The sequence below is a fragment of the Bos grunniens genome, chromosome 4, assembly GCF_055505025.1.
Source record: "Bos grunniens cultivar Pamir isolate PY7600 chromosome 4, Bosgru_T2T1.0, whole genome shotgun sequence".
Classification (NCBI taxonomy): domain Eukaryota; kingdom Metazoa; phylum Chordata; class Mammalia; order Artiodactyla; family Bovidae; genus Bos; species Bos grunniens.
In genome coordinates this window covers 33375256-33402900 of record NC_141168.1, presented here as the reverse complement: position 1 = coordinate 33402900, position 27645 = coordinate 33375256, and the positions used below count along the sequence as shown (strand labels likewise).

At 38.6% G+C, this 27645-nt stretch overlaps 1 protein-coding gene across 32 annotated transcripts in view; it reads right to left on the bottom strand.

Moving 5' to 3' along the window:
* The window catches only part of CADPS2 (calcium dependent secretion activator 2), a 583251-nt gene that overhangs the window by 108411 nt on the left and 447195 nt on the right, over positions 1 to 27645 (bottom strand). For 20 of the 32 annotated variants that reach the window (XM_086395848.1, XM_086395849.1, XM_086395863.1 and 17 more), the window contains 3 exons: positions 26532 to 26595; positions 23389 to 23512; positions 21288 to 21308 (listed from right to left, as the gene is read on the bottom strand). In XM_086395848.1, the coding sequence (XP_086251974.1) occupies positions 21288 to 21308; positions 23389 to 23512; positions 26532 to 26595 (209 nt within the window). The remainder of the gene's footprint in view (positions 1 to 21287; positions 21309 to 23388; positions 23513 to 26531; positions 26596 to 27645) is intronic. The other 12 variants (XM_086395851.1, XM_086395853.1, XM_086395852.1 and 9 more) reach the window with 1 other exon arrangement.

The following is a 27645-nucleotide window of genomic DNA, read 5'->3' as shown; positions in this document are numbered from 1 at the left end:
AAGGAAAGGAAAAGGCAACAAAATGTAATTGTCTTGATCACAGAAGGGGAATTTATTTCTTCTACATACTTTAGAACATTATTTACTGAAGCCCTAAAACCACTCTGCCAGTTAGGGAATCAGGACCCCCATTTCCAGATTAGGGAAAAGAGTCTTAGAAAGGTTAAAACAGTAGTAATACAATAACTTGAATTCTTTTCCACTCAATTCTCTGAATAGGATTAACATACACATATACACACTCAATATATATATATACACACACATAAATATATAAATAAACTCAGTTTATTCAATATAAATAAACTATATTTATTCAATATAAATAAACTATATTTATTCAATATAAATAAACTTCTCAATAAACTCAGAAGTTTATTTAATATAAACTCATCCACCTTTATTTAATATAAACTTCTGAAATAGCTGAAAGTTTGAGCTTATAAAGTCACCATATCCTTAGCCACAAGTAGGCAATAATGGAAAAGAACCAAGGAAGCTACCAGAAAACTTATTACTTGTGAATATGTCAAAACTAGCTTTTACATTTGACATTCTCTTAAGGAAAAACTCAGAGTACCTTGTGTTCTACGGAAACTTAAAAACAGTCTGAAACATTTTCTTCTAGATTAAATTTACTGAGAGTCTCAAAACTTCGTACTTGAACATAATGGCCACTCTAACACTTTAAATAAATAGCATTTTTATCAAGCACACTATGTATGCCATCTCTGGCTGCCACTCATTTGACTACTGCCAAGAAGTTTAATGCATTTTGTAGTCAGAAGTCTATTAGATAACAAGGTTATCAATAGCACCATTAAAATTCTGAATGCTGTGAATATTTGAGAAATCACCCTTAAAATGTCCACTTCCCTCTTTTTGTAACGTTTCTACAGCATTATAGATGCCTGAATATTCTTCAAGCTTCAACATCAAGTTGCTGATAGTTGTAATACATTTGAAACAGTGATATTAAAAAAAAATAGATACCTAAAGTAGCAAGATTTCTTGATGAATTTCAAAGTATTGCTCTTGGCTAAGATGGTTTTTCATTCTGGAACACTTTTACTTTTCTATGATAACACTTCTTGGCTCCTCAAAGCAATTCCTTTTAATTATGTGTTGTTGTTTAGTCACTGAGTTGTGTCTGGCTCTATTGCAACCCCATGGACTGTAGTCCACCAGGCTCCTCTGTTCACAGGATTTCCCAGGCAAGAAAACTGGAGTAGATTGCCATTTCCTTCTCCAGGGGATCTTCCTGAGCCAGGGACTGAACCCGTATCTCCTGCACTGGCAGACAGATTCTTTACTCCTGAGTCATCAAGGAAGCCCTTTAATTATATATTTCCATGGAAGGAGGAGCCTGGTAGGCTACAGTCCATGGGGTCTCAAAGAGTCGGACACGACTGATTGGCTTCACTTCTGTACATTTAAGAGGGGCTTCCCAGGTGGCTCACTGGGAAAGCAGCTGCTGCCAATGCAAGGAGACACAGGTTCTATCCCTGGCTCAGGAAGATCCCCTGGAGGAGGAAATGGCAACCTATTCCAATATTTTTGCCTGGAAAATCTGATGCACAAGGAGCCTGGTGGACTACAGTCCAAAGAGTTGCAAGAGTCAGACACAATTGAACATGTCATTTAAAAAGACAGCTTGACCACTGTGCATTAGTATGCTTTAACTCTGCTCCCCTGCTTCAAACAGGGTGCACATTCTCAGCATCCTTTCCTTGGCTGCCTCCCTCCCTGCCACTGCCTGTCAAAGTTCCTTGTGGATACACACTGATGCTCACAGTGAAGTTTGTAAGTGGACATGGGGAGAAGACTAGTCTAAAGATCATTTGGCCCATTTTTATCCATATAAGATATACAGAGATTTGAAATGTACTTGACCTTAACTTTTAACAGACTATATCTGTACTTGCAGCTAAAGAAGTAGACTCAAGATGGTGTTGGACTGAGGGCTGCGGTGATAATCCCATCACAGTGCTGCCTTGTTTTTCTCCTTTGTGTCTGCTGCTGCTGCTGCTGCTAAGTCGCTTCAGTCGTGTCCGACTCTATGCGACCCCGTAGACAGCAGCCCGCCAGGCTCCCCCGTCCCTGGGATTCTCCAAGCAAGAACACTGGAGTGGGTTGCCATTTCCTTCTCCAAGATCATGACAACTAGCTGGAGTGCACCAACAATAGCTCCAATATATGTGCTAAGATTTCTTCCTGGTTCTTCACCATCCCCAGATTTTGTGGCCCTGAATTTGATTCAACAAAGCATATACTATATGTAAGATATTGTATTAATAACTGAGGGGATAGAATGATGAACAGAACTTCTGCCTTCAATGAATTTATGTATTTCTTTCCCTAATCAGCTTATAAGGTAGAGGACAGAACTGCATCCCATCCCTTTTTGGTCAATAAGTTCTACTAAAAAAGCTCTGACAGAGAGTGAATTAAATGTACTCACTACGCAGAAAGAAATAGGATCAAAGATGTATCAAAAAGAAGGCTTTTAACTGCTTGTGTATAATACATGGAGTTCTTCAGAATCAAATTATCCTCTTGGTGGGTGTGTGTTTGAGTTCAGAAACTTTAGATCAGAGAAAGTTAGCTGCAGGCTGAAACTGAAGTCGCCCATCTTTCCCCTCCTCCCATCCAAAGAAAAAGAACTCACTCTCTCCTGTTGTTTCTCGTTCCTTCTAAAGGACAGAAGTCAGATGAATGAGGAGAAAGCCCTGACATTCAGAGGGTAACTGAGGAGAGAAACTTGTACACCTGAAGAAGAGATGCTGGGGAGAACTGCAGGTCCTGGGGAGAAAAGGAAAAATAAAGAAATAAAAAGAGAAAGAGGAAAGATGGGGAGGAAATGGAGAAATGATCGTCATCTAGAGAAAGGCGTTAAAGGAAGGTGTATGGCTTGTTCCAAGTAAGGAGATGGGCAACACGGAAGCATCTACACGGGACACTGTGCAGACCCAGACAGGGAGCCTGCCTTGTGAGGTTCAGCTAAACAAGCAGGCTGGTGCAAGGGTACAACTGAGTTCTTCTACCTGAAATCCCACAGGTCATTCAGTAGCAAGGACTGTCGGCACCCTCCCTGTGGACTGCTGATCAGAAAAACTTATCTACCCACAGACCCCGCTGAGAAATGGTGGAATGGATCCCTCTATTTCCTTGTGCCCCTCCTCCACCAAAGTACTGAGCTGGCCAAAAAGTTCATATGGGTTTCCATAACATTTTATGGAAAAATCCGAATGAACTTCTTGGCCATCTATTGGCCAACCCAAAAGATGGTGACTGCTCCTGTCACCCTCCTCACCCTCTTATAAAAATACAGGGCAGTATCATATTATGGACATATGCTTCACACTGCTATGTACACATACATGCTTTATACCAATTAGATCAGAAATTGCTCCAACCGAGCTACCACCTCTATGTTAAATGCCTTTTTCCATTCATACACCCTTTACGCCAGCCCAGCTGGCTCAGAGAATTTCTGCTGGCTCCCCAGCCTGTCTTAATTTGAATCTTAATTCTTGTCTGGGGTCAGTGTTCCCCCTGTACATGTGATTCAGATGGAGAACACAATTGGAAAATTTAAATTTTATTGAGATTTTCTGACCTACCCTCTAGCTCCAGGCACAGCAACCTGGTAAGAGATACAGTGCCAGAGTCTAGTACAGGTAGGTCCTTGGGGGGACCTACCAAGTTTGGGGGGTCCTACCCCTGGTCAGACCTCAGTACTCATGGGCCTTTATATCTCAAGAGAGAAGGAGGGCAGGAGATCAAATACTTTCCCATTAAACAAAACAACCACTCCTCCTCCCACCTGTCTGCCACTTTAGAGCTTATGACCACATGAGATGATTTTGGGGGAAATGCTCTCAACTTAGTCCCCAAGAGGGAAGAGAATACAACCTGCTGGCTAAAAAGACCATCTTAGAATCTAGGGGAGAGGTGTGGCTCAAATCTGAACCCCACACCCCGAACCTGATCTATATCTGCTTAGGATATGATTCCCCCAAACTTGGCACTGTTAACTGTTGCAAAAGGATGGCTTATTACCCACTTTCTCTTGAACTGTCTTACTGCAACCTATTATGGTTCTATGAGTTCCATATGGGCTTCCCTGGTGGCTCAGTAGTAAAGGACTTGCCTGCCAATATAGGAGATCTGAGTTCAGTCTCTGGAAGATCCCCTGGAGGAGGAAATGACTACACTCCAGTATTCTTGCCTGGAGAATTCCATGGACAGAGGGGCCTGGTGGGCTACCATCCATGGGGATCACAACAAGTCAGACAAGACCTAGCTACTGAGCATGTGCACACACACCCTGAGTGCTAGACATAATACATAGCTCTAATCAATGAATTGGATGTCTTCAGTATAGGTCTATGATTCACAACTTCATCATGCACCAGAATCACCTGGAGGGCTTGCTGAAACACAGATTGATGACACCACCCCCAGAGTTTTAGATTCAGTAGCTCTCATGTGGGGGTCAAACAATTTTCAGGTCCCAGGAGGTGCTGGTCTCGGGAATGCACTTTGACAACTATTAGTGGAGAAGGCAATGGCACCCCACTCCAGTACTCTTGCCTGGAAAATCCCATGGACGGAGGAGCCTGGTAGGCTGCAGTCCATGGGGTCGCTAAGAGTCAGACAGGACTGAGTGGCTTCACTTTCACTTTTCACTTTGATGCATTGGAGAAGGAAATGGCAACCCACTCCAGTGTTCTTGCCTGGAGAATCCCAGGGACAGGGGAGCCTGGTGGGCTGCCGTCTATGGGGTTGCACAGAGTCGGACACGACTGAAGCGACTTAGCAAGCAACAAGCAACAGTGTTTATGAAAAACAAAGATGACCTGTTGAAACATCAAATTATTTCTTCCTTTACCTGTAGTTAAGCTATATGGTTATGTAAATTTCATTTTAGAAAAAAAATGACTTTATTCCATAAAATCAGAACACACTATCCCTTTCTGTAATGTTATGCCAGATAGGATGAGGTATATTTTTGGACAATCCTTAGGTGAACGAAAATAATCTAGAATGCCTCCCTATAGCCATTTACAATCCCTGAGAATACCAATGCCACAGATGTTTGAAAACATTAGGTCTGTGGCTTCCTAATTCCAAGACTCCCTTTGGGGCCAACTTGTTTAATGACCCTGTCATTTAAAGCAACAGTTGTAGTTAATACCTCCTTGGAATTAATCATGCTAATGATATAGTGCTTTCCAATAATTGTCCTGTGGTCACAGATATATTAAATACTTTACCTGGATTGTCTTTCGCATCAATAAATCCATTTTTAAGGAAATGGTTGGCTATAGAGCACAAGAGAATTGACACTGAACTATAGACAACGGCAGCCAAATTGGATCCAATTGAGCAACCTCCATAAGCCACAGCCAGTGATCTATGAGGGACAGGCCAGAAAAAGTCAGATATATTTGGAGGTAAATGTCAGTGACACTTAGTGAAACTTTCTTGAGGAAGAATATGGAGGTACTGTTTCCTCTGAAGATCTTTTTTTTAAAAAAATTATCTTATTTATTATTTATTTACTTGGCTGCTGTGGGTCTTAGCTGTGGCACACTGTGTCTTTGATATTGGTTGCAGCATGCAGGATCTTTAGCTGTGACATGTGACCTCTGACTTGCTGCCTGTGCGATGTAGTTCTCAGACGAGGGATCAAACCCTGGCTCCCTGCACTGGAAGAATGGAGTCTTAGTCACTGAACTGCCAGGGAAGTCCCTTCTGTTAAGATCTTAAAGTGAGGAGTGTTGTGATGGAATTACGTGTACGGGACTATTAAGATCCATACACAACCAGTTGAGTATTATTTAACATTTGTCATAGGCTTCTAATACGTGACTTTTAAGAGTGGAGAAACAGGGGAGTTGCCTGGTGGCCTACTGGTTTTGGGGTATCACTGCTGTGGCCCCAATTCCATCTCTGGGCCAGGAACTGAGATCCCACAAGCTGCAAAGTGGCCAAAAAAAAAAAAAAAAAGGCATTTGAGTTTTATTCAAGTTTAACTTAGTCCTTTTAGCTATTGAGACTCTGGCTTTCTTCAAATCTGTGAAACCAGAAGATCAAAGATCTCAACCGAAATGAAAATCTGCAGTGTTGCTGACTGCAGAGCCTATGAAGGCTTGAAAGAGGAGAAAACTTTCTTGTGTGCATATTTACTTTGGCCTGGTTAGCTCTTGCTAGAACTATGTGGCAGGATTCTAATGACAGCAGAATTTTTTTCCATTGGTAGTTCTGACAGCTAATAACTGTACAACAGGTGCTTTTCTAAAGACAAGTCTTCAGCCATGAAATCTATCTGTATCTTACATGCACACATATATCAATACATTCAGCAGCTGAAACTGAGAAATGGTCCCTTCCCTGGTTTTATTGCTCTTCACACACACATGGACACACACACACGTGTATGTATACACATACATATATATGTATGTGTGTGTATGTACACACACACACACACACACACACACACCATGGATTTCCCTTCCCTGATGGCTCACCAGGTAAAGAATCCACCTGCAATGCAGGAGACAAAGGAGATGTGGATTTGATCCCTGGGTTGGGAAGATCCACTGGAGGAGGATAATGTCAACCCACTCCAGTATTCTTGCCTGGAAAAATCCCATGGACAGAGAACCCATGCAGGCTACAGTCTAAAGGGTCACAAAGAGTTGTACATGACTGAGCAAGTAAGCACACACACATATATACCATATTTATTTCTCCTCAATATAACTCAGATTCAGAAACTGAAAACCATCAGAATAATCTCAATTATAGTAACTGTCACACCAATACTAAATTATCATATAATTAAGGCCTGCTGCTAAGTCACTTCAGTCATGTCCGATTCTGTGCGACCCCATAGACAGCAGCCCACCAGGCTCCCCAGTCCCTGGGATTCTCTAGGCAAGAACACTGGAGTGGGTTGCCATGTCCTTCTCCAATGCATGAAAGTGAAAAGTGAAAGTGAAGTCGCTCAGTCATGTCCGACCCTCAGTAACCCCATGGACTGCAGCTTTCCAGGCTCCTCCATCCATGGGATTTTCCATTTAAGGCCTATAGCATCTTAAATTTCATGCCTAGTCCTTCCAGTCTTCTGATTGAAAGTGAAAGTGTTAAGTCACTCAGTGGTGTCAGACTCTGAGACCCCATGGACTGTATCCTGCCAAGATCCTCTGTCCATGGAATTCTCCAGGCCAGAATATTGGAGAGGGTAGCCTTTCCTTCTCCAGGGGCTCTTCCCGATCTAGGGATCGAACCTGGGTCTCCTGCATTGAAGGCAGATTCTTTACCATCTGTGCTACCAGGGAAGTCCCAAGAATAAAGGTAATCAGAAGCTATTTACCTAAAACAAACAGCCTTTCCATGGTCATTCATTACATTCCTACATAAAGGGAGTAACTGCATACCTCCATACTCATCCTTCTCCTGGCCCTATACTCTTCTTTTCATTTTCTAGGAGAAAGCCTGCCTGTGAACAATGTGGGTTAGGTAAGCAGGATCCAGTGAGGCAATGGGGTGAAGATGGTTTGCTCAGCAATAAGCAATGGCCAAGGAGAAAGGCATCGCAGAGGCTTGCCAGCTGTAAGACAAGCTGAAGGAGAAGAAATGAGAAGTTTTCTAGACACAGCAACCACAATTGAAGATTTGTAGCCTTGGATGCTAAGAAATTAGTCAAAAGATCCTTAAGATATTTTTTGTTTTGATGTTCACCATTTAAAAAAAAGTCTTTATTGACTGTGTTACAATATTGCTGTGCTTTATGGTTTGGGTTTCTGGCCACAAGCCATGTGAAATCTTAGCTCCTTATTCAGGGATTGAACCTGCACACCCTACTTTGGAAGGTGAAGTTTTAACCCCTGGACCACCAAGGAAGTCCCTAGTCAAAAGATTTTGATATCTGTCTGTATGTATGCACGTCTTTGTTTCCTTTGACACATAATCAAGATCTGTTAGGGCAGCCAGCCCATGCATTAGTGGTGATAATGTATTTGAAGCCATGATTTGGAAAAAGTCTAGTTGGGCAAGTATATAGACCAACTGAAGACAGTAGGGTTGGGCTTGGTGACCTTCTGAGTACGTCTACGGTTGCTTGCAACCTCCTGGATCTGCCTGCCACCAGGAATGTGTATGTGTACACTGATGCCTTAGGGATATTTTATAGGTTTCCCTTCTAAAAAAAAAAAATCCAGCAATACAAATTCTTTGATTAGGTCTTTTAAATTGAGTGCTTGAAGCTATATGGCCACTTTGCTATGGGCTACAAGATATCTCCCTAATTTCCCAAACTAGTTATCTGTCTAAGGCTTTGAGCACTCACACATCCTGTTGAGAAATAAAGAGGTGAAATCTGTCAGTTTGCATTACTCTGGTTTTGTCCAAGTGAAAAGACTTTTTAATACATCTAAACTACTCAGATTAACAAGGTGCCACAGGAGCCACACTGCTGCCTGTCACTTGGTTTGCCTGTTGACATGTGTTAGTAAATAAATAAAAGGGTCATCAATCAGTTGGTTTCAAAACCTGGATTTAGAGAATGATAAATTCGACAAAATTGCTCAGGAAAGCTAGTTATTTCAAGACTACATTTATCTGTGAGCCACATTTGATACAAAAATAAAAATAAAACACAAAACAATACACGACACACTGTCAAGTGAGCTGAATAAACTGACATCCTTTCTGAGACCTTTTAGGTAACAGGTGTTGAACACTTGTAATGAGATTTCCATGCATCTTCAGAGGAAGGGGATAAGATTCTAGCAAGAGCTGTTCAGAGTGTTATGGAGCACGGCCAAGGGAATAGTTCTCAGGGAGGAACGCTCTGAAGGAGACATTACATAAACGTTTTGTTTTCTCAGCAGGCGCTTATGTTCTAAGACTTTTTACAGAAGGCAAATATTCACCCAAGAGAAGCTTTTGGAAGGCTGTAACTTTTCCAGATTCTGAGGAATCTGGGGTATATTTAATTAAGTACTCCCGATGCCTTATCTTGGGCATTTTCCTCATATTATTTTACAAATCTTCCTTTGAAATGTTGAGAGTCAATATGGTTCATGGAGCACTCAATGTAGCTTTTCAGAGTGTGTGAAGAATTTTTTTTTTTCAAGCATAAATGGTTGATTAACAATTCTGCAGAGAAAAATGAAGTTACTAAACTGGAAATTTGGAAAACCGAGGAAGTGAAAAGATAAAAATGTTGTTTGATGATAGTTAACAATAAAAAGAAATGAAGCATTTATAATAGCGGATGTTTTCTGTAATACTCTGATGTCTTAAAATCTGTCTGGAGACCATGTTTTTTTCTTAGAGACAGATTCAGTTTCTCTTAATCCATTTAGCTGCTGCTGCTGTTGTCTTTTTAACATTCCTGGAACAGCCTATCCTTCCAAAGTGATTTGTGGTCCCACTGTATTCTGGATGAAGCACATCAATCTCCCATTTATACACGCCTCTGTCTCTACATTTCCTGTTCTGAGTATCTGGTTGATCCTGGGTTTTGGGGATTGTTTTATAAATTGTCTCAGTATGTGGCAAGGCAAGTGTCTATACTGTTTTGCTTTCACCTTAAGTTAATAAAGTTTTCATGTACCCTGTATTCTTTTATTTAAATTTTGAAGTAACTTTTATCAGTTTTCCTTAAAATCCTGGAATTCTGATGGACGTTGTTGTGAAATTATAGATTAACTTGGGGGGAGAGTTTATATATTTTTAAGTCATCTCTCTTAAGGACATGAACTGTCTCTATATCTATTTAGATTACTCGCTGTGACCTTTATTTAAATTTCAAAGTTTTCTTTATAGAAGTCTAGAAGTTCTGTATAGTCTGGCTGGATACCTTAGGGTTTGGTGGTTACTGTGAAAGGTACCTTAATATCCATCTATCTACCTAGTAGAATGATGGTGCAAAGTAGTATTTCTGAGCATGGTCCATGAACCACTGTGGATCCCCAACACCTTTTGGGGGGCCTGCATAGTCAAAAGTACTTTCATAATAAGATGTTTTGCCTTTAAATTCTGTTGACATTTACACTAATGGTGCAAAAGCATAGTAGCTAAAACTGTTGTTACCTCACCATGAATCAAGGCTTAAGGTGCTAAATTATACTTCTCATGTATTCTTTATCACTGTGTACTCAAGAAAAAAATGCTGGTTTTACACAGGAATGTCTGATGGGAGAGTAAACATGATTAATTTTATTGAATTTCTACCCTTGAGTATACCTTTAAAAAAATATCATCTGTGACAAAATGAGAAATTTGTGTCAAGTGCTTTTGTAGACTGAAGTACAGTGACTGTCTCAGGGAAAAGTGTTTGGACTGTTTCAGTCCGAGGCTGAGCTAACTGCATTTTATTCTTTCACAGAGAACCATTTTTAGTTGAGAACTACTGACAAAGTATGGTTATTCAGACTTGGAAATCTGGCAGATGTTTTCTGAAAAATGAAGTAAACCTGTCACTTTAAGGAAACGACAGATAGCATTTGTTGCCAGTGATAAAATGGAAGCTTTCAAGTAAGGGCAGAATTTAGAAAACATATCTGTCATGAGCTTGACAGCTTCCCAACACTTTAAGGCTTTTTTGATGAGTCAGGGGTGATACTGACAAGGGTGATTTTTTCAGTATTACAGAATATTTGTTAATATTAAAAAGATCACAAGTCACTGCATATTTTTCAAATGATCAATACTTGGTGTTAAAAATTACACAAGGTGAAAGATGTATTCAAAATACATGATAAATCAATGGAACTTAATGAAACATCATGAAGAGTTTACTGATTTGCTTTCAGATTCCGTATTTCAATTAACCCATAATAAACTTCCACTTGCTAAGAAAAAAACTCATATGAAAAGTTTACTAACACTTTTCAACTACAGTAAGTTTGAACACAGACTTTTTTCCTGTCTTAACCAAAAATAACACATTGCAATAGACTGAATGCAGAAGTATGTATGAGAATCTAGATGTTTTCAGTTAGGGAAGCAATTAAAAGAGATGTACAAAGAGGTAAGACACTGTTACACTTCTCACAACATAGTTTTTTGTTCATTTTGGACATTTTTTCTTTTCATTAAAATATTGTATGTTAACAAGTAATGGGTTTATGTTTATTTTTAAACAACATTTTATACGTTTGTTTTATATGTTTGTTTTGCATTAATTTTTAAGAGTATGCTGCTGCTACTGCTAAGTCGCTTCAGTCGTGTCTGACTCTGTGCGACCCCATAGACGGCAGCCCACCAGGCTCCCCTGTCCCTGGGATTCTCCAGGCAAGAATACTGGAGTGGGTTGCCATTTCCTTCTCCAATGCATGAAAGTGAAAAGTGAAAGTGAAGTTGCTCAGTCATGTCTGACTCTGTGCGACCCCATGGACTGCAGCCTACCAGGCTCCTCCATCCATGGGATTTTCCAGGTGAGTACTGGAGTGGGGTGTTTAAGAGTATAATAGGTCCAAAATTATAAAGCTTGAGGATCACTGGTGTAGAGAAAGACAATTGATTTTAACAGGCTGACTTTTCAACCTTGATGAACTCTAGTATATAATAAGTTCTATTTAGATCCTGTAGAATATTCTAGGGAAGATGATCATTTGCAAACAATGGTGGTTTTATCTCCTCTCTTTACATTCTTTTGATTCACTTTTTTTCATTCCTCTTAGGTAGAGAGTCTGAGATTCAGTATTATGAAAAATTATAATGTATATATTTGTTTTATTTCTAATCCTAGAGAATGACTTTAAATTTTCTTCATTAAATATCCACTGTAGGTGTTTTTCTATATGAATTTTACAAAGCTAAGGAACTCTTTCTAAGCTAATGGTCTAATCTTTTTAATGCCTAAGTGTTGAACTGTTTCACCCTTTAAAAAATATCTATTGAGGTCATATTATCTTTTTTAGTTTTTGATGTTGAATCACTTTTATATATTTGAAACAAATCTCACTGATCATGATATGTTATTTTCCAAATATACTGTTGGATTCATGAGCTAATATATATAGGCATTTTATATATATGCTTATAACAAAAAGGACCTATAATAATTCTTTCTTGTTCTATTGTCATTATCAGGCTTGGGAATCAAGATTATGCTTGTTTTATGAAGTGAACTTCCCCCACTTCCCATTTTATTGAACTTATTTTGGATAGGAATTATTTGTTCCTTAAAAGTTTGGTAGAATTAGGGACGGGGGAGCCTGGCGGGCTGCCGTCTCTGGGGTCGCACAGAGTCGGCCACGACTGAAGCGACTTAGCAGCAGCAGCAGTTGTTTGTTCTTAGGGATTTGGGGATGGGAGATTTTTGACAACTACTTCATTTTCTTTAAAACTTATGGCCATTTAAACTTTGTTTCTTGGGCTGATTTTACCAATATACAGCTTTTTGAGAAATGCATCAATTTCTGACTTTCACTTTTTGTATTTGTCCACAATACTTTTCGAGTATTTTTTCTATCATGTATCTCTAGTTCATTTTTGTTTTCATACTGTATTTATATGCATTTTTTCCTAAGTAGTCAGATAGAAGTCTATCTTACTCTATTTCTATTCTTTATAACACTTACATTTTTCTTTTGTATTGTCTACTTATTTCTCCTTTCTTGCTGCCCTCCTTCTAATCACCTAGGTCACTAGCAAGTTTTTCAGCTGTATTCATCCTATATCCTGTTTTTCTTACAACCATATTATTTCATACCCAATATTTCCACTCAGTTTTTCACTACTGTTAGTCACTGCATCATATTGCTAAGCATCTTCCTGTATTGCTTTGAGAATATTATGCTCAGTTTAAATTCTTCCTCCACCAGTTCCAGATAATACATATTACTTATTGTCTTTACTAAGAGCTGCACTCCTTAGGGGTCCAGTAATTTTGGATTGAGAGCTCAAGGTCATTTGGAAGTACAGAGAATGGGGTGATGGGTGGGCCTGTGCCCTTTGCAGGGACTTTGGAAGGGGAGAATCTTAGTCTTTGGAGTAGAGAGTCTCAGGCAACACAGAACCAATACTGACAGATTCCCTTTCATGCTAATCCATCAGGCAACTATGGATAGGGATTCACCATTGATTTGTTAGATTTAAAGCAACAGCACTTGGTTAAAAGTCTCCTTAGCTTTAGCTCATTGGAGAAGGAAATGGCAACCCACTCCAGTGTTCACCAGGGTAGAGGGTTGGGATGCAGAACAGTGAAGGGATGAGTGCGGGTGGCTCAGCTCTTTCCTGTTTTCATCAAGCTCTGACTGAAGCACAGCTGAGCCCTTGTCCTGATAATACCGCAGATCTTGGCCCCCTGACCTACTGCTACCAATCCCAATGACAAGAGGTAAGGCATTGGATGTCTCAAGGCAATGTGGCGGGAGGCCGGAGCAGAATTTAAAAGTTTCCCTCCCTCCCTCTCTCCTTCTGAACAGCCATACACCAGACGAGAGTAACTAATTCCCCACCAGACAAACTGGTGAGACTGCAAGGCAATCTTCTTTGGGCCAAGTAGAGTGAAACTTCTTTGGGCAAAGTGGAACGAAAGTGAGTGAAATGAAGGTGAGATTATACCCTGCTCTTTGGATGGCAGCTGAAAGGAGGCAGAGCTCAAGATAAGGTGTTTTTTTAGGGAGATACCAATGTTATAAAAGGAAGGTAAATAATGTAAAAGAAGACAGAGGTACAAGTCACAGGAAAAAGAAGGGCTATATGATGGAACAAAATACCTCCGGAAAGGGGTAGGTAGAAATGGGGTCAACATCACAGGTGGATGAGTTGGCCTTGAAGAGAAGATAACTCATTTCATCCCCTGATGATGCGGAAGAGAAGAGACAAGTGGGTGTGAGTAACAGGAAGTTTGCAGCTACAGAGCTAGAAAGCTGAGGCTTGCTATGCCCTTTGTAAGACTAAAAGGTACTGCCCTTAAAAAATCTTAAATTTAGGTGTCATTGAGACTTAGGGTCATGTTCCTATGATAGCCTAATCTGGAAAGAGAACATTGTTCATGATTGACTCAGGTTTTCATTCTTTTATATATGGAATACACTATGACTGTCTCTGAAACTGTCCTTATCTATTGCAATTCACACTTAAAACAGAATAAAATGATAACTGAAAAAAAGATGGATGACACATTGACAAAGAGACTGATGATCAAGGAAAAGGTCTGCTCACTTAGGTCACAAAAGACTTTATGGCATGACAAGTCATTCAGCACTGGCAATATTAACCCCAATATAAAGGACAGAAGCCAAAAGCAGAGGGTAGCATGACAGTGCAGCCAACAGTTGCTCTAGATGGAGCAAAACATACTAATGCTTTCCCAGAACTAAATGAAGGTCAATCAGAAAGGACATTAGAGGAATGCAGACCCAGGACTAATTTTAGAGGAGACAGGGCTAAGTGTCCTGAAATGTCTCCATGATGGACCTAGAGATTGTCATGCTGAGTGAAGGAAGTCAGACAGAGAAAGAGAAATATCCTATGACATCCCTTATATTTAGAATCTAAAAAGAAATGATACAATGAATTTATTTACAAAACAAAAACAGACTCACAGACTTAGGGAACAAACTTATGGTTGCCAGCGGGGGAAGAATGGGGAAAAGAGGTAGTTGGGGAATTTGGGATGGAAATGTACACACTGCTATATTCCAAAAGGATAACCAACAAGGACCTACTGTATAGCACAGAGAACTCTGCTCAATGTTGCATGGCAGCCTGAATGGGAGGGGAGTTTGGGGGAGAATGGACATATGTATGTGCATGGCTAAGACCCTTTGCTGTCCTCCTGAAACTATTACAACATTGCTAACTAGCTGTTCAGTTCAATCGCTCAATTGTGTCCGACTCTTTGCAACCCCATGGACTGGAGCACACCAGTCCTCTCTGTCCATCACCAAATCCCAGAGTTTACTCAAACTCATGTCCATTGAGTTGGTGATGCCATCCAACCATCTCATCCTCTGTCGTCCCCTTCTCCTCCCACCTTCAATCATTCCCAGCATCAGGGTCTTTTCAAATGAATCAGTTCTTCGCTTCAGGTGGCCAAAGTATTGGAGTTTCAGCTTCAGTATTCCAATATAAAATAAAAAGTTGAAAAGAAATGTCTCCATGCTTTGTCAGAACCCTTGTCCTTTGGTAACTAAAGCTGTGGATAAACAGTGGGTGCAGAGGTCCCAGGAGTGTTGAAAGCACTGCCATCATGCTGCCACTGGCATACAGGGGTGCACCTCATGTCTTCATTTGACTTTTCACTTAGTTGGTTAGTGACCTGAGTGTACAGAGAGCTAATGAGCAACTGTACCACACACTTGTACTCTGTCCTAAGCTGACGGAAGATACACACAAAACATTAAAGCTTTGCCTTCACTTGCCTCTTCTAGTCAATAATCTCTGCAACTCCTGCCTGTTATGTTCCCAAACTGGCTTTGGATATATGGAACGAATCTGCCAACATTGTCATCAGTTGGCTAACTGACATGAACGCAAATTTTATATTGCTTATCTTGAGTGCCTAGTGAGTTGGTGCGAGAGAAAAGTTGGGGCAAATAAACGTACTAGAAATCCTCATTTATTCCAGATCAGATGTGCAAATAGTCAAAATGAATTTATATTATTTGCATAATACTTAAAAAAGAATATGGTCTTAATACCTTCTGTGCATGCATCATATAGAATAAGGTTAATGGTGTGGCAAGGAGTTGTGAAAGACATCAATATATTGACAAGGACATACTGATAAAAATAGTTTAAAATTAACATTTCAATTGTATCATCCTAGCTGATAGAATCAAAGTAATTTATAGCTATCAGAAAACAATTATCTTCTTAGTTAATTTAAATATTTTATTGACTACCTGAAAAATTCTCACAGCTTTTCCTTATATATAGTGCAAAAATGAATTTTAATTTGATCCCTATCTAGATAATCAGTGATACTAAATCAGGGTAGCTCAAAAAAAAAAAAAAACTTTATAGATTTATATGATTTTCTCAAATATTTTAAAGAAAATGACAACAGGTCATTCTGTTTTAGAGTCAGAAATTGTATCTATCAATTTGTCCCTAAACCATCATTTGAAATTATCAGATGTAGAAACGGTCACTGAGGTTTTTACTTTCAGGCCAAGATGCCAGAGTCCAAGTCACAATGTCCTAAAAGCTGGACAGAAATTCTTCAATTCTTTAATTTTATTATTTTCAAGGCAAGGACTTTGGGCTTCCCTGGTGGCTCAGATGGTAAAAAGTCTGCCTGCATGCAGGAAACCCAGATTCAATTCCTGGGTCAGGAAGATCCCCGGGAGAAGGGAGTAGCAACCCACTCCAGTATTCTTGCCTGTAGAATTTCATGGGCAGAGAAGACTGGCAGGCTACAGTCAATGGGATTGCAAAGAGTCAGACATGACTGAGCAACTAACAATTGAATTTCCACTTGTTTCTTTTAGTACACAAATTACCTCTTGAAAAGTGTTGTCAGGGTTTATGGGAATGCAAGATTTCAGGTCTATTACTTAGACATTCTAGCCTGAATTCATGGTAACACATAATCCTTCAAAAATTTAAAAATCAAATTTGTAAGGAAACTCAAAAAACTTTGATGATAGTAAACTGTTATGTTATCCTGGAAATAGTAGAAAGAAATTATTCATTAACAAAAAAATTTTCATCAACTCTGCAGTTTATATACTTACTTCTGTACACATGTCCTTAAGTAGAATGTGCGTGCGTCCTAAGTTGCTTCAGTTGTGTCTGACTCTTTGTGACACCATGGACTCCTCTGTCCAGGAGATTCTCTGTCCATGGGATTCTCCAGGCAAGAATACTGGAGTGGGTTGCCATGCCCTCCTCCAGGGGATCTTCCACAACTAGTGATCAAACCTGCATCTCCAGGGGCTCCTGCACTGCAGGCAGATACTTTACTGGTTTCATGTATTTATTATTTACTGCTCCACTTTGACAATGAAGTGCTAAATTAAAATGCCACCCAGATGGCAAACACATCCTAATGACGTAAGTAGAGCTGCAGTGCAACTTCCCCACTCAAAGAAAGCAAGCAGTGCGGCCCTCTGGGAAAGCACGTCTCTCCTGTTCAACTGAGACCTTGAAAATGAGAGCACTAGGGGGTTAGAGCCGGGAACCTGGCAACAAGGGCCCAGACAGATCCTCACTGCACAAAGCCTCTGAGTGTTCATTCCATGCTACCTTCTGTTCAGGGCACCTCCACGTATTGAGATTTACAAGGAGCTTAGGTACCAAACTGATGTAAAACATCTCAGGTCAAGGCAAGCTCTAAGGAGAGGTCTTCCTTCTCTTTTATTGTAAGTCACAAAATGTTATGTAGTTTTTAGGAGAAAGCAGAGATGGTTATTAGACATTTTATAGTTGTTTCTGTCCATTAAAAAAATTCCTCGAATTAAAGAACAAATGGATTCTTCTTTAAAAATAACTAATTTGCATCAATAAGGCATGGGATTAGAAAAACACACACAATTAGAAACCTAGTTTCAGTATCATTTTCAACCTTGGATTATCAATAAAAATGATCCTATTATGCAAAAAGTTAGGGGTAAAATTCAACCAAAGAGGAAACTAGCTGATTTTGCAACAGTGTAAATCTCAAACAACAACAACAAAAAATTGCTTTCTAGAAATTTTAGGTTCTTCAAATGAATTACAAACGTGTTCTCATAAAACTCATATAAGTAATTTCCAAGAAGGAAAGCAGGCATTTAGAGAGGGCTCATCTGTTTTATTTCATCTAATATAAAGTTGTAAAATTCCTTTTTCTCTTCAAATCTGTGCTGCCAATGGAAAATTTGAAGAATTCCCAAGGATGAGAATTATGAGTCAAACACTGAACATCATTCTAAATTATAGAAACAACTACTGAAACAGGTTAGATTACTAGCTGTAATTAATACAATTGCTGTCTATAACTTCTGGCTTGTGTGATCCAAAGCCTCTTCACCACGCCTCCCCCAACCTCCACCCTAATAAAGGGCATGAAATTCTGGTTTAATTTTTCCAATCTTGTTATTTTAAATCACTGGTTCGTTTTTGCTCTATACTGTTAACTATTCAGGGGTTGGTTTGAATGACCTTTTGTAAGCCAGCTTGCTAGTTTACAGATATTCTCTCTACTGTAGAGTCTGATCACTGTGCCATAAACTCAATCATTTATTCAATAAAGTTTATATCGAGTAACAATGCACCAGGCACTTTTTTCAGCACTAGAGATACAGCAGTTTTGAAATACACAAGCCCTGCCCTTGACGGGGAGGGGCTAACATTCTGGGACAATAGCTGGATGAAATAACTCTCTTCTGTGTTAGATCATATGGGTTATAAAGAAAAATAAGGGAGAATCATTCGGGGTTGTAGAGAAGTGGCACATTTTAATTACATTCAACATTTGACACTTTAGAAGTGTCAGGGAAAATAAAGATTTAGTTTCTGGAGTCCTCTTAGCCTTCCACCAGAGACCTGTGCTGTCCAGTTCAGCAGCCACTGGTCACTGTGATATGGATGAGTAGCTACTTCTCATGGAGGTGTGCTGGCAGAGGAAAAGACCCACCAGATTTCAAAAACATCATAGGAAAAAAAGAATGTAAAATATTGTAATAACTGTGTATACTGAATATATTTTTTGTGTGGTAATATTTGGATATATTGGGTTAATAACCTATAATCTTAAAATTAATTTCACTGCTTTTTTAAATACCTCTTAAATACAACTACCAAAGAATTTTAAGTTACATATACGGCTTTCATTGTATGTCTATGGGCAGCAATGTTCCATTTCATATGTCCATTTTAACCAGGTGCAAAATAGAGAGGAAGGAAGACGCAGGGAAAATATGAAGACAGCTTAATAGGTAGACAGTGGGTTCTAATCTTCCACTTACTGGCTATGTGACCAGAGACCAGCTCGTAGATAATTACCCCTCTGCTTCTGTTTTCTAAAAGGTAATAAAAATAATATTTAAAATAAAAGTAATATTTACTGTAAAGAGAGGTTGTAAAGGATAAATGGATCCATGTAAAGTGTTTAGAATAGTGCCTAGCATGTAACTGTTTCCTCTTATTAAATACTATTTTTGGAAAAAGTGATTGTACAAATAACCCTTGGCTTTTGTGATGCATGTGAGTGGTTTCTCAGAAAATGTCATGACTTTGGATCAGACAGCCCTGGAGGCAGGGAAGCCAGAGGAAGAGCATGGAGGGGGCTATGGTGACTGAGGAACAGGGGTGCAAATCTCAGGTCTGCTGAATTTTAATCGCAGCATGACCTCATGCAAGTTGCTGACTTTTTCTAAAGTCTCAGTTGCCTCGTCTGTAAAATATTTATTTTGAAGAGCAGTTTAAGAAACTATTGAAGCAGTACAAATGAAAAACCCCTGGGGCAACAGGCAGGTCAATAGACGACAAAATGATGATAAACCCTGGATGAATTTTATTCTTTGCGTTGTACAAACTAACTAAGGATAATGATTATAATACTCAAGAGAGTATTATTTCAAAGTTTTATCAAGCTTTTAAGCTCCTCCACATGCAACTGATACTCTCATTTTTACTCACTGTTAAAAGTACCTCCAAGAACATTTACTAAGCAACCCTGTTAACTTGCAACCCAATGCAACTAGAAGAATATAACTACATTTCTTAAAAACCTCTCTTCTGTTACTTCAGAACAGTTTTTCATGGAGGGTATCTTTCTCTTCCATTCACTTAAACTACTGAGACTATACCGATTTTTTTTCTCTTTTCTATGCAAGCATTTAATTTTTAAAAAGTCTTTTTCCCAGAGTCTGCAGCCTAGACAGCTGAGAAATGGCAGGGATGTTAAACATAAGTGAAGGGAAGACCGACTTTTATCTGGTGGAAGTTGAGTGCGCAGGGGACAGCAAGTTTCACAAGTAGGGCAACTACCTCTGCTCCATTCTTACCAAGGCGAACTGTGACCCCGTCTCATTTCACGGGGGCCGAAGCGTAGCCACTGTAGGTTGGGGATCAAGACACCTGACTCTGGTCCCAGCTGGCTGACTTGTTTACTCTGTGGCAAACGGGAAAACCACTGACAACCCTGGACTTCTTGTCTGCAAACTACGTAAAAACTATTTTCAACAGAAATGTGGGGGATAAAATGCTCTCAAAGGTTTTGAAAAAGTTTGTTAAAGAGCATGGGACTGTGGTTCTGACAATGGGCTGTCATGAGAAGGGAGGAGAGTCTCATATTCTTTTCCGAATTCATTTTTTTCTAAAGTGCACTTCAGCAATCATTGTAGGTGTGTTCTTTCCCCTTTTCTTCACTCTGAGTGTTTTGTTCCTGACACTTTCTGAGGTCAAATACTGGAAGAGAATTGAAGGTAGGCAAAAACAAAAATGAAATAGTGTCCTGAATGGAAAACTTCAGTTAAAAACAACCCAAGTAAACTTGTCTATAAGTCCGCGTGCAAAATTTGACTAAGATGAGAAAACTAGCATTAGAAAGGTCCATCACTTGTCTCAAGCACCTCTGTTTTCAGGTGGAACTAACTAATGGCCCTTCTGTCTCTCTCCAAGTAGTGAGTATCTACTTTGTGTCATGGGCTGGGTGTAGGAGACAAAACAGTGAACAATTGCAGTAGAGACCTTGCCTGCAAGAATCTGAAGCAGAGATGGATGGGATGAACTCACAATGGCCCCTGTAATTAAATTAATTACAATGGCAAAAAGTGGTATGCACACACACAAAAGTAACAAAACCTTTAAAAAACCTTAGAGACCTGGAGAAGAACTCTTTCCCAGCAATTTCTTGAGGATGGAGTTTTATAACCTCTGCTATGATGAACAACTTGCAAAGGTAAGAGCAGCTTACTTTTTATTTAACAGCATTATATGTTTTTAATCTCAGGTTATCTTCCGGGAATGATGAAAGGAAGATGGTCCTTTTTTCTAGCTGTAAGAGTCCTTCAAATATTGGCGACAGCTCCAAATAAGATTAGTGTACATGCTTAAAACCTGATGCATAACATTAATACAGCCTAACATGTATTGCTTTGAACTCATATCAAAAAATAGTACTGAACTTCTGCAGAGATAAATGACCTGTATTTTCCCTACAAAGCATTAGCAATAGCTCCAACAAAAGTCAAAATCTTTTCCGTATCTTATTCAAAGTGATCAAACAAGACCCCTGAAAGGGAAAGAGCTATTCGTCCATATCAAAACATAACACCCCCACGTTAGAAATAACGGCACACGCATGCACAAACATTTATTACCTGTTTCCTTTTCTGCTGGGCCTAAAACATAAGAGAAGAAAATTAAGGAGAAAAGCAAAGTCTGTCCATGTCACTCACTTGCATAACGTAAAAGCAAAGAAATCAGCCCACTTCCAATTTCTAACTTAAAGTTGAGTTTGTTCTTGGTCTCACCCTAAGTATGAAGCAAAACTCTATTTTTGAAGATACAAAAAAAAAGAGGGGAAAGGGAGAAAATGAAAAGCATAAAAGTTTTCCTTATCTAATAAGCATGCATTTTTTTTTTTGAAAAGAGACTGCTCAGCAGTCCTACCTGACAAGATTTCTAAGATCCCCTTTCTAGAATGTTCTGAGAGGGATGACTCCAGAAAGGAACAGGTGGGAGAATTCCCTGCTCCCACCCCACTGGACCCTATTTTAGGCTGTTCTCTAACACAGACTTGTTTTTGTGTGTGATTCAGAATAACCATTTCTTTCTGATCACATTGTTGATGTGTTTATTTAGCTGATTAATGAAAGAAGCCCACGGTTCTGCATAAATAAAAGAAAGTTTTTCATTTGTCCATATTAAAACAGACTCTACAACTAGAAAATAAATACAGAAATAAAATTAAAAATACATGGCATATTTTTTCAATATTGTTGGATAAGGTAATGGTCAAAAATATTAACTAAAATAGTTAAGACCAATGTTGGATAAGATAATGGTCAAAAATATTAACTAAAATAGTAAAAACCAAAAGGATTCTCAAAGTTTTTTTGTACAAGGTTCATAATATTTGGATAAAACAATATTGTGTTTGCTTAGGTTATCCACAAGTTTTTTCTCTTTGCCAAACTTGAAAGTTTTAGTATCTCTATTTATATATATTTTCTTTCAATCCATGTTCACAAAGCCCAAAATATTCCCAAAACATGAAAATTGTTTGGATGAGTATTGAAAATGTGAAAACCAATCTGTTTCTACTTTCCCCAAATGATCTAATATTCATCGCTTTTGCTTTAACACAACATGATATCATAATTAATGATGTTAAACTGGTAACTAAGGAGGTCTCATGTTGTTACTCTCGTGATATAATATTGGTTGCTATAGTGATGGGATGGCTTTTTTGTTAATCACTCAGGAGGTTGGTTATCACGTGCTCGTTAGAAAGCCTGATCAGGTTTGGAGAGAAAAAAGGATATAACATAGCCAATTATAATCATCTATTTCACCGTCCCAATTTTGATGAATCTATCATAATATCAACTAATAAACCTATAATTCATTAAGTACACTTTTATATTAGAAGTCATTAAAATTTTTTCTAATGGACAATTATTTTTTATTTTTAGAGATAACTATTTAACACCATAAACTTTTTCTTCCCTAAGTTAAAGCTACATGTATTACACAAGCTAGTTTTATGATAATTAGAGAATCTGAGGTCATTTCTATTGCTTTTAATTATATCAGTCAAAGGACGGTTAGATAAGAGCTGATTGTGTGACTTCTCCACAAATTTCAATCTATGTATTTCTAAGCATCTTAAACCTTAATGAAGAAAATGAATAATTATCCTTAATGAATAAAACCTGAAGAAAGAGAAAAAATGCACAATCCTCTCAAGAGATCTAATCTTTCAAATGCATCAGTATATTGTAAGCAATTAAAAGTTGCAAGAACATTCTATCAGTTTGTTTCAGCCCTCACCATAATCAACAAGTCTCCTCTTTTCTCTGAGATGCTGCAGAAGCGAAAATGAAATTATGTAACACTACACTGTTACAGACCAAGAATGAATACACTGCCCATCCTTTAAATGTTAGACATACTCACTGTAATGTCAAAAAATACAACCCATGAAAACACGTTTTGGTTTCTTCAAAACTCAAAATAAGAACAAAGGACAACTTAAGCACGAATCCCGGGTCTTTCATTCAAGCAGAGTCCCAGGAGGCATATTAAAGCAATGAATAGGAAAAAGCTCTTCAGTTCACCAGCTGAGATTTTAATGAGACATTTCCCTTTGCCATGGCACAGGTTTGTTCAGGGAAGGAAAGGACTTCTCACAGAAAATGCAGTTAATAGGCATTGTTGGCTCTCACGGCCACTTCAGCAATTGCTCACTGCACTGACCTTCTATTTTGGCGTATTCTGTGAGTCTCGTGTAATTGATCAAGGCAGCTTTCTCAAGACATTTTCTGACCACTTTTTTCACCTCTTCTGCTGGTATGGGAGTGGCAATATCTTTCATTAAAACCTAGAGAGAAAAAGAGAAAGACAGAGACTGTATAGAATATGAAAAGCAAGTACACAAATTGTCCTAAATGTTATTAGTAGGAAGGGGTCCTAGGTAACCTCCGGGGAGGCAATGAGTAGGCACTTCACAACTGCGCAGTAACCTCTGAGTCTTGGCTCCTCCTGTCTAAGCCTCATGTAAGGACATCAAAAACTCCCATAGGCCAAGCAACCATTCAGTGTGACTGTCACTCTTCCTCCAGGGAAACACAAAGCCACTAGAGCAGCTGTTTCAAATGAGGGTTACGGTCCTTGGGACGAAACTTTTGTCCTTGTGCAAAGTTTACCTTGTACATCCTTGATTTAAAATCCTTAAATATTTGGAGCAATATACATGAAAACACAAATTCCATTAAAATAAGCATTATTTACAGACTCTACAAAAATCAAGATCTCTACTCTTACTAATTTTACTTTATTTTGATCTGCTGGAGGCTGGGGGAGGGGAAGGGGGGACTTCTTTGTCTTAGTGAAATGAAAGGACTATTAAATGTCAAAACAAAAGGAAGCTTTCTGAAATTAAAAAAAAAAAACAATAAAAAACTGATTACTTTCCTAAATTATTATTATGGGTTCCTAAATTACACTTTTAGATTTTCCATTTACAAGTATTACTGTTGGCAAATGGAAAATGCAATTATATACAGAATTCAAAATATAACTCAGTTAAGTACTTTTATAATGACTCCTTGACAGTTTTCCTTAAAACTTTCCTAGTGATAAAAAAACTGCTTACAGTAAGTTTTAATTATACAATTAGTCAAACTCTATCTTCCCTATAAGTAATGTGATTTTTCTTGCTTTGCTTCCATTCAAATTCTACAAGATACAGGTATAGCAAAATCTTAACATAAAGAAGACAATACTTTTGTAAATGTTCTTATTACTCTATCAGTTTTTCACTTTGAAAAAAATATTAAAAGAACATGAAGACATCCATTTCATGCTTCATTATATCATTCTATTTTGACCAGCCTCGGCACTAAGGATTTTCTAATCTCAAATTCATTCAATTATTCTAGCACTGGTGACCCTTGACAACACGTTTTCATCTTGTCAGGCAAGGTTTCCTTCTTAAAACAGCAAATTTTATCACTTAAAACTTCCCTTTCCTATCAAATTAAAATTTCTTCATATTCTCATATTAAAAATCTTTAACACACTGACATATATTCGGCACTTTAACTAGAACTGCACATTAGACTCTTCATTACCACACAGAAAAAAATCCTTCTGCCTACAGTTAAAGCATTAACAGGCACTATTCTTTTTAATGTGATTACTACTAAAATTTAAGATTAGACTTTACTATTAGACTTTCCCCATGGTGCCAAGCTTTCAAATAACAGTAACAGCTTTAAAATGTTAAAATCAGGCAGTATTTCATAGTATCTAGAAGCTGGACACTGTCTGAGGTGTGTGTGGGGAAACTGAATCTCCTTTCCTGGAGAAGTACAGAGAAAGGACTGGCAAGTGCAAAAGGGAGGCATAGCATATGTTTCATGCTTCCTCCCCATGTTTATTCAAGGCATTGTAAGTATCAACAATTCACACACATATTTTATTTTTCTAAGATGTCAGTAAGTACAGACATGAAAATGAAGAAATAGCCCTTACCATTTCCTCAATTCAGTAAGAGACATGATCAGTTACTATAATTGAAATAAAGGTCACTGTTCATTCTGCCACCTGTCAGTGTAGGGCATGAGGGCATCTCTGCTATTACTAACTCTTCCCTGCTGGGGGAAGGACAGTAGCTCTGCCATGGAAACCAGCACATAGCCAGGCTGCGCTGGGTACCCAGGATGGGATGCCGTTCTAAAAACCAAAGCTGCCTTTAAAGACTTTTGTCTCATCAACAATACCTTAATGCATAGGATGAAATGAAAACTATGAAAAGTCTGAGTTACATGCAACTTTTAATATTATAAACATTCTAGTAAAATAATTATGACAATAATATTCACAGTGATCAAGGATAAGACAGAGATAGATAGATAGAAACACTGATCTGTATTCCAAAGATCTCACTTCAGTCATCAGTTCTAGCTCTCCTCTCCTAAACCCTTAAATCACTGAACACTGTCTCCCCTTTTTGCTTTTTCAGAGAGGTGCGAATAAATAATGCATTACCTGGAATTCCTTGAGCAGAAAAATCAGTAAGAACAAGTGCTCTGAAGTCAACAAATCAAGACTAGAATAATCAAATCATGAGACAGAGATGATCGCTAGATATACTTTTTAATATGGATAAGGAATAAAACTTGTCCACATTACTCAACTGCTAGTTTCCAACTAGCATGTGAATAGTTTTATAGATAGATGAAATGATATTTCCCTTTCTCACCTAATCTACCACAAAAAAAAAGCAGTGGAGAATATACTTCCATTAATAAATGATTTTTAACATGGACATAAAGCCTTATTTGCTGTTTACTTTTCATATATAATTTCATGACTTCTATGATCATCAATTTCTGTCATTTGTGAATTCACTCAAAGTAACACATAAACTGAATTGAAATAAATTTTGAGACAAATTGAGAATGAAAGAAATGATATGTGTGTGAATATTAAATGCTGAGAACTCTTACAGATATGAGGAATATGACAGGTAGGAGTACAAATAAGGGGGGATAATATAAGACAACTGTGAAGTCTGAGAAACAGATGATTATATTAAGCTGAAATAAAAAATGACTATATTTCCTGAGGGGGGGGGGAAGAGGTGGGAAAAATGGATATTACCAAAAGGATGCTATAAACTCAGGATGGCAGTGGTGTAGGCTTCAGAAAGGTTTTGGAGAAGAAAAGGAGGATATAGAAGAATTTGAATGTAGTAAGAAAAAGTGATAAACTGATAAAACGCAACAAACGTAGAAGATATCACACTCCTAAGGAATGGGGCCCGTGGCCTAGTTCAGTAACTATACAGCCTTTGAGAAGGCAAATAGTACTTACAGAGTCATGTTCAAACATACCCTTTCAAGCAATGAAAGTGTAGCTTTCAGCGCACCCTCAGGTCGTCCAAAGGGAAAACAGTATCTTTTAAAAAAGGAGGAACAAAAGAGTCAAACATGTAATATCCAAAAATGCTTAATAATGCCCTTTTCGATTACTTGGCATTATTGGACAACAGTAAAACACGGTTAAAAGGGCACTGACCCATGCAGGAAATTTTTAACTGCTGAAATTTATATAGTCCCATGATTTAAATGTCTTAAAACGGTAAAGGTATAAACTGTGATGAAAAAGATTCTCAAGTTTCGGTGATACAGGTACATTGAAAAATATGGTAATCAAAGCGGAATCCCTAAGGGCCTATAAAGGAAACTTAAAATGCATTTCCTTCTAATTTCTTGTTTAAGTTCTGTTATTCAAACTCTGTGATAAAATAAAATGATTTCCCCCACTTCCTCGTGTATTTATGTGTGATTTTAAGATGGAAACCCACACCACATGTCTAACTTCTGTGGGAAGCAAGGTCCCAGCTCCCCACCTTTCCTCGTATTTACCAGTCTTCGCTGGTGTCACTGCATCGTCCCCCCACCCCACCCCTCCCGCCTTCTGCAGCTCTTTTGCCAGAAGTCATTTATCCAAAGTATTTCTAGTCCCATGTAATCCTCATACACATGGATAACTGGAGGGCAGGCCACGTGGATATTCTGAAATGAGGGTCGGAGCTGGGAGGGTGCGTGGGCTCCTCATAAGTCAGCTGCCACATGGTAGGGGCAGGTTTACTGCTTTTTACAAGGGGTCCCTCTTAGGGTCACTTTCCACTTAGAGAGCACAGAATGTCAGCCATTTCATCCTGCAGGAGCGCCTCCTTCCTTGATCTCTTCCACTCATCCACCCACCCCGCGCCCCTCCCCACTGCCCCGCCTCAAGATCAAGTGCTTGAGGCAGCTGGGCTATTGTGGCACCATTTTGCTCTGACTTAGACACCTTCAAACTAATAACTTGGAAAGTTTACCCATTTCCATGTCTTTTGCCATTCATTACCCAAGGGCTCAGTAGACATATTTTCTAAGGCATAAGTATCATGGGAATGATTTTTCACACTGTAATTTGAAGAGGTTTCCCTCCAAAGCACAC